The sequence below is a fragment of the Quercus suber genome, unplaced genomic scaffold (genome assembly GCF_002906115.3).
Source record: "Quercus suber isolate HL8 unplaced genomic scaffold, Cork oak 2.0 scaffold_169, whole genome shotgun sequence".
Classification (NCBI taxonomy): Eukaryota; Viridiplantae; Streptophyta; class Magnoliopsida; order Fagales; family Fagaceae; genus Quercus; species Quercus suber.
Window position 1 is genome coordinate 311,927 of NW_027069629.1, and position 12,659 is coordinate 324,585.

The 12,659-nt window shown below is 32.8% G+C and overlaps 2 protein-coding genes and 1 long non-coding RNA gene across 3 annotated transcripts; all 3 read left to right on the plus strand.

Moving 5' to 3' along the window:
* Nucleotides 1-46: 46 nt before the first annotated feature.
* On the plus strand, nt 47-1,118 carry LOC136069424 (uncharacterized). Its single transcript, XR_010630663.1, has 3 exons — nt 47-178; nt 255-337; nt 718-1,118. It is a non-coding gene; the product is annotated as an uncharacterized LOC136069424 (long non-coding RNA).
* Nucleotides 1,119-6,535: 5,417 nt separating this feature from the next.
* Nucleotides 6,536-8,642, plus strand: LOC112034060 (uncharacterized). Its single transcript, XM_024066850.2, has 2 exons — nt 6,536-6,726; nt 8,153-8,642. Exons 1-2 carry the CDS (start codon nt 6,579-6,581, stop codon nt 8,413-8,415), a joined length of 411 nt encoding a protein of 136 aa, XP_023922618.1. The 5' UTR covers nt 6,536-6,578; the 3' UTR covers nt 8,416-8,642.
* Nucleotides 8,643-8,763: 121 nt separating this feature from the next.
* On the plus strand, nt 8,764-12,406 carry LOC112034382 (AAA-ATPase At3g50940). Its single transcript, XM_024067201.2, has 2 exons — nt 8,764-11,533; nt 11,828-12,406. The coding sequence occupies exons 1-2, from the start codon at nt 10,544-10,546 to the stop codon at nt 12,206-12,208; spliced, it is 1,371 nt and encodes a 456-aa protein (XP_023922969.1). The 5' UTR covers nt 8,764-10,543; the 3' UTR covers nt 12,209-12,406.
* Nucleotides 12,407-12,659: the final 253 nt, after the last annotated feature.

Consider the following 12,659-nt stretch of genomic DNA (forward strand, 5'->3'; position numbering starts at 1 on the left):
ATCTTGTATTCATACTGTTCATCTAATGGAATTGAATACTGAAATTTGGCTTTTGACTAAAACTAATTTTGTGATGCTTTTCTGTGGCTCCTGCAGGTGGGGATTATCTCGTCATTTCCATTATGTACCAGAAATATTGTCTGCTTTCTTCTGGACTGTCCCAGCTCTCTTCAATCATGTAAGCTCTGCGTGTGTGTGTTTTTTTTCCCCCTTTCTTTTTGTGTGTAACTCATTCTTTTATTGTTTTTTTGCAGTTCCTACCTTTCTTCTATGTGATATTTCTTACTATCCTTCTTTTTGACCGAGCAAAAAGGGATGATGATCGATGTCGGTCCAAGTAAGCAAATACAAATTTCTGTGCTATCTTTACTATTCTCTGTCTTGAACATGCAATCATGCACTAAAAACCGTCTTGCTAAAACTTTCTAATACCATGAGAGAGGAATATATATATATATATATATATTTGGTGATTTGATTGGTGTGCCCCTTACTTCATGCTAATGCTCTACGGAGGAGAAAGGAATAGTAATGTGATGAACTGTAGGGATAGTAAACCATTTATATTCTTGGATGTTGCCACCCCATGATTTACAAATGCTTCAAACAAAGACAGTTTTGAAATATTATCAACTAATTGTTTTACTTAGATAAAGATAGTGTGCGTGTGTGTGTGTTTGCACGCGCGTTCAAATTCTGACAAGTTCCTGCTTGCAGGTATGGAAAGTATTGGAAATTATATTGTGAGAAGGTTCCATACAGGATTATCCCCGGGATCTACTGATCGTACTAAACCATTCTTGGAATCTACGGAATAACATTGTCTCTATTGATCACACCAAACCCTCTATTTGAGTTAAGCAATATTGTATATTGCTTAACTCATGCTAGGCTTTGCGAAAGTTGCTTTTGGTGTGTACTGGTGATAGTCTTGTAGTACAACGTATGATGTGTACTAGTTTCTCCGAGTCTTTTCTATGATCTAGGGAGGATTTAGCTTCTACTCGGTATTAAATGTGGAATTTTGTCTGGATATCTTATTTAGATCACTTTTCTAATGTGTAGTGATCAAATTTTAGCAATAAAATCTTCCTCAGTTTTATTGGTTTGGCAGGAAATATTTTATTTTATTTATTATTAAGAGAACAAGAAAAAAAGAAGAAGTGGTTTTAGCTGGCAGTAGATCATTAGTGCAATCAAACAAGAGTTGAAGTAAATGTATTCAAAGCGTAATCTAGGAAGGTGGGGACTGGGGAGTAAATATAATTACATGGTTTCTGGTATTAAGATCTTCTAGATTTACTAAATTAATTTCAAGCTCTTAGGTTGATGAAAGCTCCTAAGGATTTTTTTTTTTTTTTCGTGAGTTCTTAGGTTAAGTTCATCATGGCTAAATTTTTATGCATCTACTTCAAACATAGTAGATGTGACATTAATAATCTATATGATATATAAGAGTAATGGTAGGGGAGGTACATTTTTGTCAATATGCACTTTCTTTCCCATTTATCTTCCTAACTTTAAAATTAATAATAATAATAATAATAATAAAAGTATCTTATTAAGTTTTCTCAAATACTTTCTAATATCCAAAATTTTGTAATGGTCTTATATGTTTTTACTTTATCTATATTTTAAGCGCATTATTTAGATCTCTTATAAAATTAATAATTTATTTATATTAAATAGTCACTTGAATATAATGCCCCACAAATGTTCTATTCATAGACTCAATTTTTTCATTATTTTTATTTTTTGAAATTAAATATTGATATACCAATACAAAGGTAAACCACAAATGTGAGATTATTGGCCACTCATTAAATAGGTGACTAACTCTATAGTTTTTCATATAAAATTGGCCACCCATTAAATAATTTTGGCTTCTCCAATACATCAATCTAATACATTTAATCTATTGGATCGAACCTTCTTCTCAAAAAAAAAAAAAAAAAACTCAATTGGGTCGCAACTTTTTGTTTTATTAACATCGGATTAAATTTATAATAACAATAAAATCCTTCTTTCTTTTTTTTCTTTTTTCTTTTTTTTGAGAAACCGATAAAATCCAATTTAAAACCCTAGAAGTAGATGCAACCTCTGATGACTTAATAAATATATTATTTATTTTCTTCTGAAAGCTCATGATCATAAGCAAGGGATAGGAGTCGAAGGAAAATTCAGTTGGATCAAAAGACATTATGCCAAAAATTACAACTATTTGTTTAAATAAAAAAATTAAATTTCTAACAACAATTTCATTACGAAAGCTCATCATGCCTGATGATAATTTGTATTATTAAGAATCAGGGGCATTGAACTTCGAAAAAACCAAAGATTTCTATAATCTATAGAAGAAATATACATGAAAGCATGGTGATAGAATTAGTGATAATGTGGATTATGGTTGTGCTTTGCAGTAGGGCATGAAGATGTCATGTCCTATAATGACCTTAATCGTATCAAATATTGTCCAAGATTTTGTTCTGCAATATGTGGGCAAAAATGGGCAAATACCTCTTTCTGGCAAAATTTTCAGCAATATGTCTCATTTATGAAATTATTTAGGCATATGCCCCTGTTTTGAAACTCAATTTTAATAAAATTGAGTTTCAGTGAAGAACTCGAGTTCTATAAACTCAAGTTTCTTGAAAAATTTCAAGTGGAACTCAAGTTTCATATTATTATTATTTTTTTTAAGCTTCGGAATTTGCCTATAACTCGATTTTCTAAAAATCGAGTTTCACATTGAAACTCGATTTTTAGAAAATTGAGTTTCAAAATAGGAGCATAAACTTAAATAGTTTTAGAAAGGGGGCATATCGCTGAAATCTTTGCTAGAAAGGGGTATTTGCCCATTTTTGCCACAATATGTGTGAAAGACGTAGAGAAACTATTGCATAAAAAAGGAAAAAACTAGAAATGTTATATGATCATTGTAGGAAAAAGATTTGTGACAACCACCGTAATCTAAATGACGTCTCCTAATTGTGTTTCAGGTTGCTGAATCCATGAGATCAATTAGGGATGGACTAGGTATAAGACAATCTATATTCTCTGGAGGCTTTGTTTGTTTTAATGCAAGGGTAAGTTTTTATCTCAAGCAAGTGAAGAAATCCTAATCAAGCCCAAATCATACCGACCTACCCAATTGAGCATGTTTAAGCTCCCAATCAAGTTATGCAAGGAACTCAATGCTATATGTGCCCGATTTTTGTGGAGACAATCCAACACACGAGTAATCCATTGGCTCTGTTGGAAAAAGCTTACTATTCCTAGAAAAGAAGGGGATACGGGTTTTCGTGATCCCAAGGCAATCAATTTCTCTATGCTTGCAAAGCAAGGATGGCATCTTCTCCATGAGCAAGATTCATTATTCTATAAATGTTTCTATTTTTTTTAGGAAAACATAAATGTTTCAAAGCTAATACTTCATATTAAATTACCAATTGTCTTAAAAGTTTAAACTATTAGGAAATGATATATTTCTCAAAAAAAAAAATTCAATCAATTAACTATAATTCTAACACTCCCACACTCACATGTTGGGCCTTAACTCCCTCTTAATAAGTAAGGTACAAGAAGTGTGATTTTCAATATTTTAAATAGGAGATAGAGTAAGGTTAGAGATAGAATTCAAGATCTCATACTCTGATACTATGTCAAATTAACTATTATCTTAAAAATTTAAGTTATTAGGAAATAATGAATTTAATTATTTAACCATAATTCTAATACTTCGAACATAGTCATTTTCTAGATGCTACGGAGGGATCAAACAGCTCAATTTTACACTTCTCATTCTCTAATTAAAAAGAAAAAGAAAAGAAAAAGAAAAAGAAAGAAATACATTCGGGTGCCAATACCACTGTGAACGGTTTAGAATATTAGTTGTACACATTATGCTTAATTAGTTTAGATTTTTTTTTTTTTTTGAAATGAATTAGTTTAGATTTTGATGGGAAGAAATAGAATTAATAGATTCCATGATTGCATGGTTTAGAATAAACTTCCTCACCCATTATATAATTTTTTGGCTTCTCCATTACACACAAACTCGTATATATGCAAAAATTTAAAGTTACACTGTATAAGTTTGGTGTAAAAAAAAAAAAAATACAAAAACAATTTAACACATAATTAAGAATAAAAAAAAGATAATTATGTTCTTAAGTTTGAAAAATAATTAAATATTTGTCAATTTACGCAAGCAATATTACAATTGGTTCATATTTTAAATATTATAATATTAAAAAATTTTATTTTCCCTTTATCTAATGGCTTGTAAATAATTGAATTTTATTCCTCAAATATTATAATATTTAATGAGTATTATTCCTCAAATATTAAACTTTTTCCTATTATAATCTAGTCATCAAATAATTTCTTCTCAAATATTTTATAATAAATTTATAGCATACAAGCGTATCACATGGGAAGCTCAGTTTAATTATTGGACTGCACCATTTTGTTTTATTAGGGATTGGAATCAGTTTGTGATAACAATAAAATCCAATTTAAGATTGTAGAAGTAGACACTATCTTTGTTATATTTAAAATTATGCATAAAAAATAAATTTGTTAATTGAATGGTAAATAATATTAAATTGTCATGAAATTTGACATAAATAATAACTAAAAAAAAGAACAAATTATTAAAATTTTTTTTTTTGATTTGACCATCTAGGCTACATGTTGGTGATGGGAGACAAGAACAAGCAATGGTGGAGGTTGAGTAGAAGATGGAGGACAAAGTAAATAGGTGAAAGACAAATGTAATTGTTCACTCTTCAAATAGTACAAGAATTTGGAAAAACTCCTAAAAACACTCTAATTATCGATCATTTTGAGATCTACATAATGACATTAATTTTTTTTTTTTTCTAAATTCCAAAACTCACTTTTTAAGTTTCACTATTTTTCATTTTAGTCTCCAAAGTTTCAAAACCCCTCAGTTCAGTTATCCATTAACTTGGTTAAATCCCTCCAAAATGACCCTGTTTTGCCCTTAAATTAATATTTAATTTTTATTTACTTATTTATTTCTTAATTTTTATATAAACCTTAAAAAAAAAAAAAAAAAAAAGTAAGCAAATCCCCAAACGGTGTCGTCCCCTACCAAAATCAAAAAATAACCCACCCCCAAAATCCAAACCCTAACCGGAAAACTGAGAGAGAGAGAGAGAGAGAGAGAGAGAGAGAGAGAGAATGTCAGGATATGAGAACGTGGTTGGGGGAAAGCTGAAGCTAAAGGGAAAAGCCCTGGATGTGAAGGCTGGTGGAGTGAAGAAGAAAAAGAAAAACAAGAAACGTCAGGATCAGATTTCAGAGGTTACAGAAAATGAGCTTCCACCAGGTTGGTATTTTTCTGTTCATCTCCAATTCAGTCTTGTATTGCATGTACCTATTGTCATGGTTATTAAGATAATAGTTTGTTTGTTTTTTTTTTATTTTTATTTTTCCAATTAATCAGCTTTAAATTTTAATTCACTCTGAATGAATGTGTTTTTTTGTGCTTAAGATAATAGTAATGAATAAATAAATTCAGATTATTGTCGAACCGATATTTATATTAATGGGCAGCACTTTGTTACTTGTTGTTGGCATAATTAGAAGAATGAGTTTGGTGACCTGTGGTTCTTGTAATTGGATTTTATGCTAATTGGAATGGGAGAACTGTTAAATCTATCATTCTTGCAAAAGACATAGTTTCTTATTGTAGCATGGGCATATAGTTCTAGTTTAGGAAGCATGAACACTTCATTTAGGGTGCCGTGCCGGTGTCGTATATGTGTCATACCCGTGTCATACTGGTGTTGTACTAGTCATTTTATGTTATAATTTTTAAAAAATTACCCGTGTCACTGTATCGTACCTGTGTTTGTGTCTGTGCTTCCAAGGTTCCAACGCTAAGTGGCATTGAACCAAATTATTGGAACTATAAAACTATAGTTTAAGCTGCTCTTAATTTTTTTTTTTGGATAGGTAATAAAAGTAATATTATTCATAATAAAAAAGAAACGGAGAATGAAAGTACAAAATGTTAACAACAACAAAGAACTAAAGGACTCAAGGGAATAGTCTAAGAGAAAAAAGGAAACTCTAGGATAGAAGAGCAATTTGAGGAACCCAAACACCTTGGCCAATCGAAAAGAGTTCTCTGGCATAAATCTTTTAATTAAACCAGCGATTTCTTAGTAGCCTCAATGGAGCGTCAAGTTTGTTTCATTCCAATTTGTTAGAAATATTTTTTGGTTCATCTGTATTCTGAATGGAGATAGCCAGTGAAAGTTCAGAGTTGCAAAGAATTAGACCAATGCAGTGTTCATTTTCAATAGGCTGGATAAAGCCAGTTACCGCAAATCTTAGTCATGACCATGTTTGCAAACCATAGGTGACCATGTGCACAGTTACTACCTCTGGTTCTTGTGCTGAAAGCAGCTTTCTTCGTACTGTGGACATGGCAATGGTAGTGGTCAACTACTTGATATTCCTGCACTGAAGTCTTGAAATGGCAGACTTGAAATTTTCTGCAAATTAGAGAGAGAGAGAGAGAGAGAGAGAGAGAGAGAGAGAGAATGTCAGGATATGAGAACGTGGTTGGGGGAAAGCTGAAGCTAAAGGGAAAAGCCCTGGATGTGAAGGCTGGTGGAGTGAAGAAGAAAAAGAAAAACAAGAAACGTCAGGATCAGATTTCAGAGGTTACAGAAAATGAGCTTCCACCAGGTTGGTATTTTTCTGTTCATCTCCAATTCAGTCTTGTATTGCATGTACCTATTGTCATGGTTATTAAGATAATAGTTTGTTTTTTTTTTTTTTCCAATTAATCAGCTTTAAATTTTAATTCACTCTGAATGAATGTGTTTTTTGTGCTTAAGATAATAGTAATGAATAAATAAATTCAGATTATTGTCGAACCGATATTTATATTAATGGGCAGCACTTTGTTACTTGTTGTTGGCATAATTAGAAGAATGAGTTTGGTGACCTGTGGTTCTTGTAATTGGATTTTATGCTAATTGGAATGGGAGAACTGTTAAATCTATCATTCTAGCAAAAGACATAGTTTCTTATTGTAGCATGGGCATATAGTTCCAGTTTAGGAAGCATGAACACTTCATTTAGGATGCCGTGCCAGTGTCGTATATGTCTCATACTCGTGTCATACTGGTCATTTATAATTTTTCAAAAATTATCCGTGTTCGTGGTGTCTGTGCTTCCAAGGTTCCAATGCTAAGTGGAATTGAACCAAATTATTGGAACCATAGAAAAAGGTTGAGCAGTGTAAGCTGCTCTTAATTTTTTTTTTGGATAGGTAATAAAAGTAATATTATTCATAACAAAAAAGAAACAGAGAATGAAAGTACAAGATGTTAACAACAACAAAGAACTAAAGGACTCAAGGGACTAGTCTAAGAGAAAAAAAGGAAACTCTAGGATAGAAGAGCAATTTGAGGAACCAAAACACCTTGGCCAATTGAAAAGAGTTCTCTGGCATAAATCTTTTAATTAAACCAGCGATTTCTCAGTAGCCTCAATGGAGCGCCAAGTTTGTTTTGTTCCAATTTGTTAGAAATATTTTTTGGTTCATCTGTATTCTGAATGGAGATAGCCAGTGAAAGTTCAGAGTTGCAAAGAATTAGACCAATGCAGTGTTCATTTTCAATAGGCTGGATAAAGCCAGTTACCGCAAATCTTAGTCATGACCATGTTTGCAAACCATAGGTGACCATGTGCACAGTTACTACCTCTGGTTCTTGTGCTGAAAGCAGCTTTCTTCGTACTGTGGACATGGCAATGGTAGTGGTCAACTACTTGATATTCCTGCACTGAAGTCTTGAAATGGCAGACTTGAAATTTTCTGCAAATTTGATTTCTATTTATTTCGTTGTCCTCATCTTGTTCTGAGATCTGAAAACTCTCACTATTAACTTGATTTGAATGAAAATATTAAAATTTGCTAAGAATTGGACTATATATGTTATCTAAAGAAGACAGTGTGAAAAGTATGGAGTAGGGCTGCTGTTAAATCCAGAGATTGTTTGAACACTCTAACAATTTTGTTTGGTCCATATCTTTTCCACTTTCCATTCTAATTGTTGAACATCATGACTGTATATTTGTCATTCATTTTTCTTAATATTTGGTGAAGGTGAAAGTGCAGAGCTATCCACTGATCCTAACGAGGAAGATGTAGATGATGCCAAAAAAATGAGTGGCGATGGGAAGACTGTTCATTGTGATGATCATCTCACTCCTGCAGAAAGGCGATATATTGAACAGAGGGAGCAAATTGATGTTCATAGATTAGCTAAGGTAGCTAATAAATCTCACCGTGACAGGATTCAGGATTTCAACCAGTATCTGGCAAACATGAGTGAGCATTATGACATTCCTAAAGTTGGTCCAGGATGATTCAGGCAAGTTTATGAGTATGAAGAAGGATCAACCTTTCATGTCAGTGCTATGTATACAATGTGGTTCTTGTCAACAGTATTTTTTATTTGGTCATATTGTGCTATATGGCAGATGATTTTCTGTTTGGTGGTTCCTTTCTGGTCTGGAACTTGATTACAAGTTGCTTTCTATGAAATTTGCATTTGCAAGAAAAACTCGTATATATAGCCATCTTAATATGCTAATTAGTGCTTGACTGTCATCTGTTCCTGCTCTAGGTTTCCCACAAGTCCCTTCCACTTCTTAGATGGTATTGGTGAATTGACACACTTAGAAGTAGATAGCATTTATCAGCTCTTATGCATGTGAAAGCATTGGTTTGTTAGAATTTTTCCCGCTTGAAAACTCTCTTTCTTTGTGTGTTCTTTTGTTATTGTATTAAAAGTTGGTCTCGTATATATGATTAGAAGACCCTCTTAATTATCATTGTCAAGATATTCATGAACAATTATGATCAAAGTTGGAGCAGAAGTAATGGAAAAATTGAGAAGTGGCTAAAATGTATGTGAGAAGTGTGCATTATGAGATATACAATGTACAAGAAGATGATAATGGAGATGTAAGGAGCTGATGTCTTATGTTCAAACTCTATTTTATCTATAAATAAAGTAGTATGTTAATGGAATAAGAGTATGTTAACGGTTCCCCGTGCACTCGTTGAGGAGGATAAAAACGGGTCCCACTTGCGTTGGTAAGTAACAAAAGCTAATAAACAAATACCCTTTAAATTTTAAGCAACTTGACCACTAAACCAAAAAGGAAAAAAAGTCAATATTATATAAATAGCAATGTATAATTCTAAATTATTGATATTCTGGAGAGTTTTTATAATAATAGGTATGTATAATTCTAAATTATGATGTAGAGTTCTTTAAATTTCATTTCATCATTTCAAATACTTGAAATTTCATACTCTAGTAATTGATAAGCAAACATAAGAAAGCATGTTTAACTCAGGAAATTTGAAAAAAAATTAAGAAAAAGAAAAATTGTATTGTCGTCGTCTCCATTATTCATCAAGTGTCAGGATATGAACTAAACAAAATAATAATAATTTACAAAATTACTTGAATTGAAATGGATAAATTTTAAGTGATACTCTCAGGGAAATCCTAAGATAATTCATGATGTAGAGTTCTTGAAGGCCAGTTTTTGTGAAATGAATGCTTGAAATTACATCGCCTCTATCAGTCACTTAGCAAACATCATAAAGCATGTTTAAGTTTAACACAATTTAGAAATTTTGTCATCATCTTCCTACCAAAGACTCTGTGGTTGCATAATCTACAATCTTTGTTTTAAATAGTCTGTTAAGTTTGTTTGGGTGAATTATTATTTCGGTCATTAAATTTATTTTCTCATTTTAGTCCTTAAATGTAACATTTCTACCAAATTAGTCCGTCCATCCATTATTATTTATAAAATTGTTGAAGTATAGTAAAACAGAGTTGCATCATATATGTAGTTTAAGGAGTACAATGGCAATGGATGGAATGACCAACTTGACAAGAATATCAGAGTTTCAAGGACAAAACAAAAAAGTAAATTAGGGAAGAAGATGACAATTCACTCTAATTTGGAATTTTGCCAATCATATACTTTTTGTGCTGACCGAAAGGAGACGTCATTTTTGAGTTTATAATATTCTGCTTGTGTTGCTGCTAACTTCAACCTTGGCTGCTTGCTGTCAATCAAGCTGGTCATATACATGCCTTTCCCTGCAAGTAATTTGACAATACCTTGAAGTCCAAAGAAGCTTCTCTCATTGATTTCCTTGTCAAAAGAGAATAAAGGACAATATGAGACCAAATTACTTTTCAATATAAGAATTTAAAAGTCAGCTTAGAAATCTCAGGATCATTTCTATGAAAACATATTCATCAAAAAAATAATAATAATAAAAGTCTATGTAGAGGAATGGTAATACAAAATTTTTCTAGACTCCACATTATAAATTCATTGAGGCATCCTACAAAAATTTTAGGAGAGTTTTTAGTGTCCCTCAACAGCATAAATCTTGTAAAAGACTTTTTCTCAAAAAAATATTTCAAAATTACCTATTGCCAACAAGATTGTGCTCTCTGAAATGTCCCTAAACCAAAGAATTCCCAATGTTCAAAAACTTCTGTCAACAGCAGCCACTGTTGCTGCAACAGCAATGCTGGTTAGGAGCATTGCCTATGATTACATACCAAATGATATCCACCGCTACCTATCCTCTCATTTACAGAACCTTTCCAGACTTTTCTCTTCTCGATTCACCATTGTGATAGAAGAATTCCAAGGTTTCTCAAAGAATCAAATGTTTGATGCGGCAGAGGTCTACTTAGGTACCATAACTAGCTCCTCAGTTCAAAGAGTTAGAGTGGGCAAAGATGAGAATGAAAAAAGTTTAGTAGTTACCTTGGATCGAAATGAAGAGATAGTTGATGTTTTTGAAAATATACAGATGAATTGGAGCTTGGTTTGTACACAAGTCGAGCCATCAAATTGCAGAAATCAAAACATGAGGGATCTTAATGCCACTCTGAGGTCAGAGGTCAGATCCTATGAGCTAAGTTTTCACAAGCGACATAAAGACAAGGTATTAAGTTCCTACTTGCCATATATTTTAAGAAGAGCAAAGTCCATTAGAGAAGAGTGCAAAACAGTGAAGCTACACACGGTTATAGAATATGGCTCATGTTGGGACACGAATGCAGTCAATCTCAATCACCCAATGACGTTCAAGACCCTTGCCATGGATTCCGAGCTTAAGAAGGAACTGATGGAAGATTTGAACAACTTTTTGAATGGGAAGGAGTACTACAAAAGAATTGGGAAAGCTTGGAAACGAGGGTACTTATTATATGGTCCCCCGGGTACAGGAAAATCAAGTTTGATTGCAGCAATGGCAAATTATTTGAATTTCGACATCCATGACTTGGATCTATCTGAGGTCAGGTCCAATACTGAACTCAGGCTTTTGTTGCTCAGCATGCCTAGCAGATCAATACTTGTCATAGAGGATATTGATTGCTCTATCAAGCTAGAAAACCGGGAAAATGAGAATGATCACAATACTGGAAACAATAAGGTAATCGTCACAATACTGGAAACAAGACTAGAAACAAATTATAGTGTTAATTATTTAAGACTCCCACAAATTTCGACTAATACTTCTTAAACTATGCCTTTTAGATTTTAAGCAATCTTACATGGATATAAAAGAGAGGAATTGGTAACAGCTAGTTTCTAGATAATAAGGGAGCTATAGCATGGATAAAAAGAAAATGGGTACTACAAATTAGGCAAATCGATTTTTCTTACATAGGTGCATTATAGCCTTGAAGTAAAATTCTCTCTAACATTTGCTTTGATTTATAAACAGATGACTCTCTCAGGACTGCTCAATTTCATAGATGGTCTTTGGTCATGTTGTGGTGATGAGCGTGTCATCATTTTCACGACCAATTACAAAGAACAACTCGATCCTGCTTTGTTGAGACCTGGTCGTATGGATGTGCATATTTGCATGTCATATTGCACCCCTTCTGTATTCAAGCACCTTGCTTTGAACCATCTGGGGCTTTGCCATCACAGTCTCTTTCAACAGATCGAAAGGCTCATAGAGGATGTAAAGGTCACCCCTGCAGAAGTTGCAGGGGAGCTGATGAGAAACAAAGACACTGAAGCTTCCCTTCAAGGACTACTGAACTTCCTCCAGAACAAGATGAATGAAGGAGATAAAGTTATTAGTAACAACATCTGAGTAAATAAAAAATAATTAGATCAAGAAAGCATATTTTAGGCTAATAGAGAAGGGCTTTTTTTCATTGTTATCCAGGATTTATGTGATAAACCAGATGAATTTTTGTCCACAAGTTTCTTCAATTCAGAAATACCAAGTATGCCACATGCCATTTCCATTGCTTCTTAATAAAGTGATTATTTGCATTGGTATCAACAGAGTATGCTAATTCATTTAGAAGATTATAAATGCGCTAGCAAATTGTCAAATGCCTCACATTAATAAACCAGTGTTTCACACATCCATATGATTCATACAATGAGTTGAAAAGGTCACAATGACATTCAAAATGACCCTTCTAATGGGGTGTTTCAGAATTTCACATACTTTTTAATTTGGGTAAAGAGAATGTTTTCTGGATATATGTTGGGATACCTACATTCTTCGGATTTTGAGGAAACCAAAAGCCAAA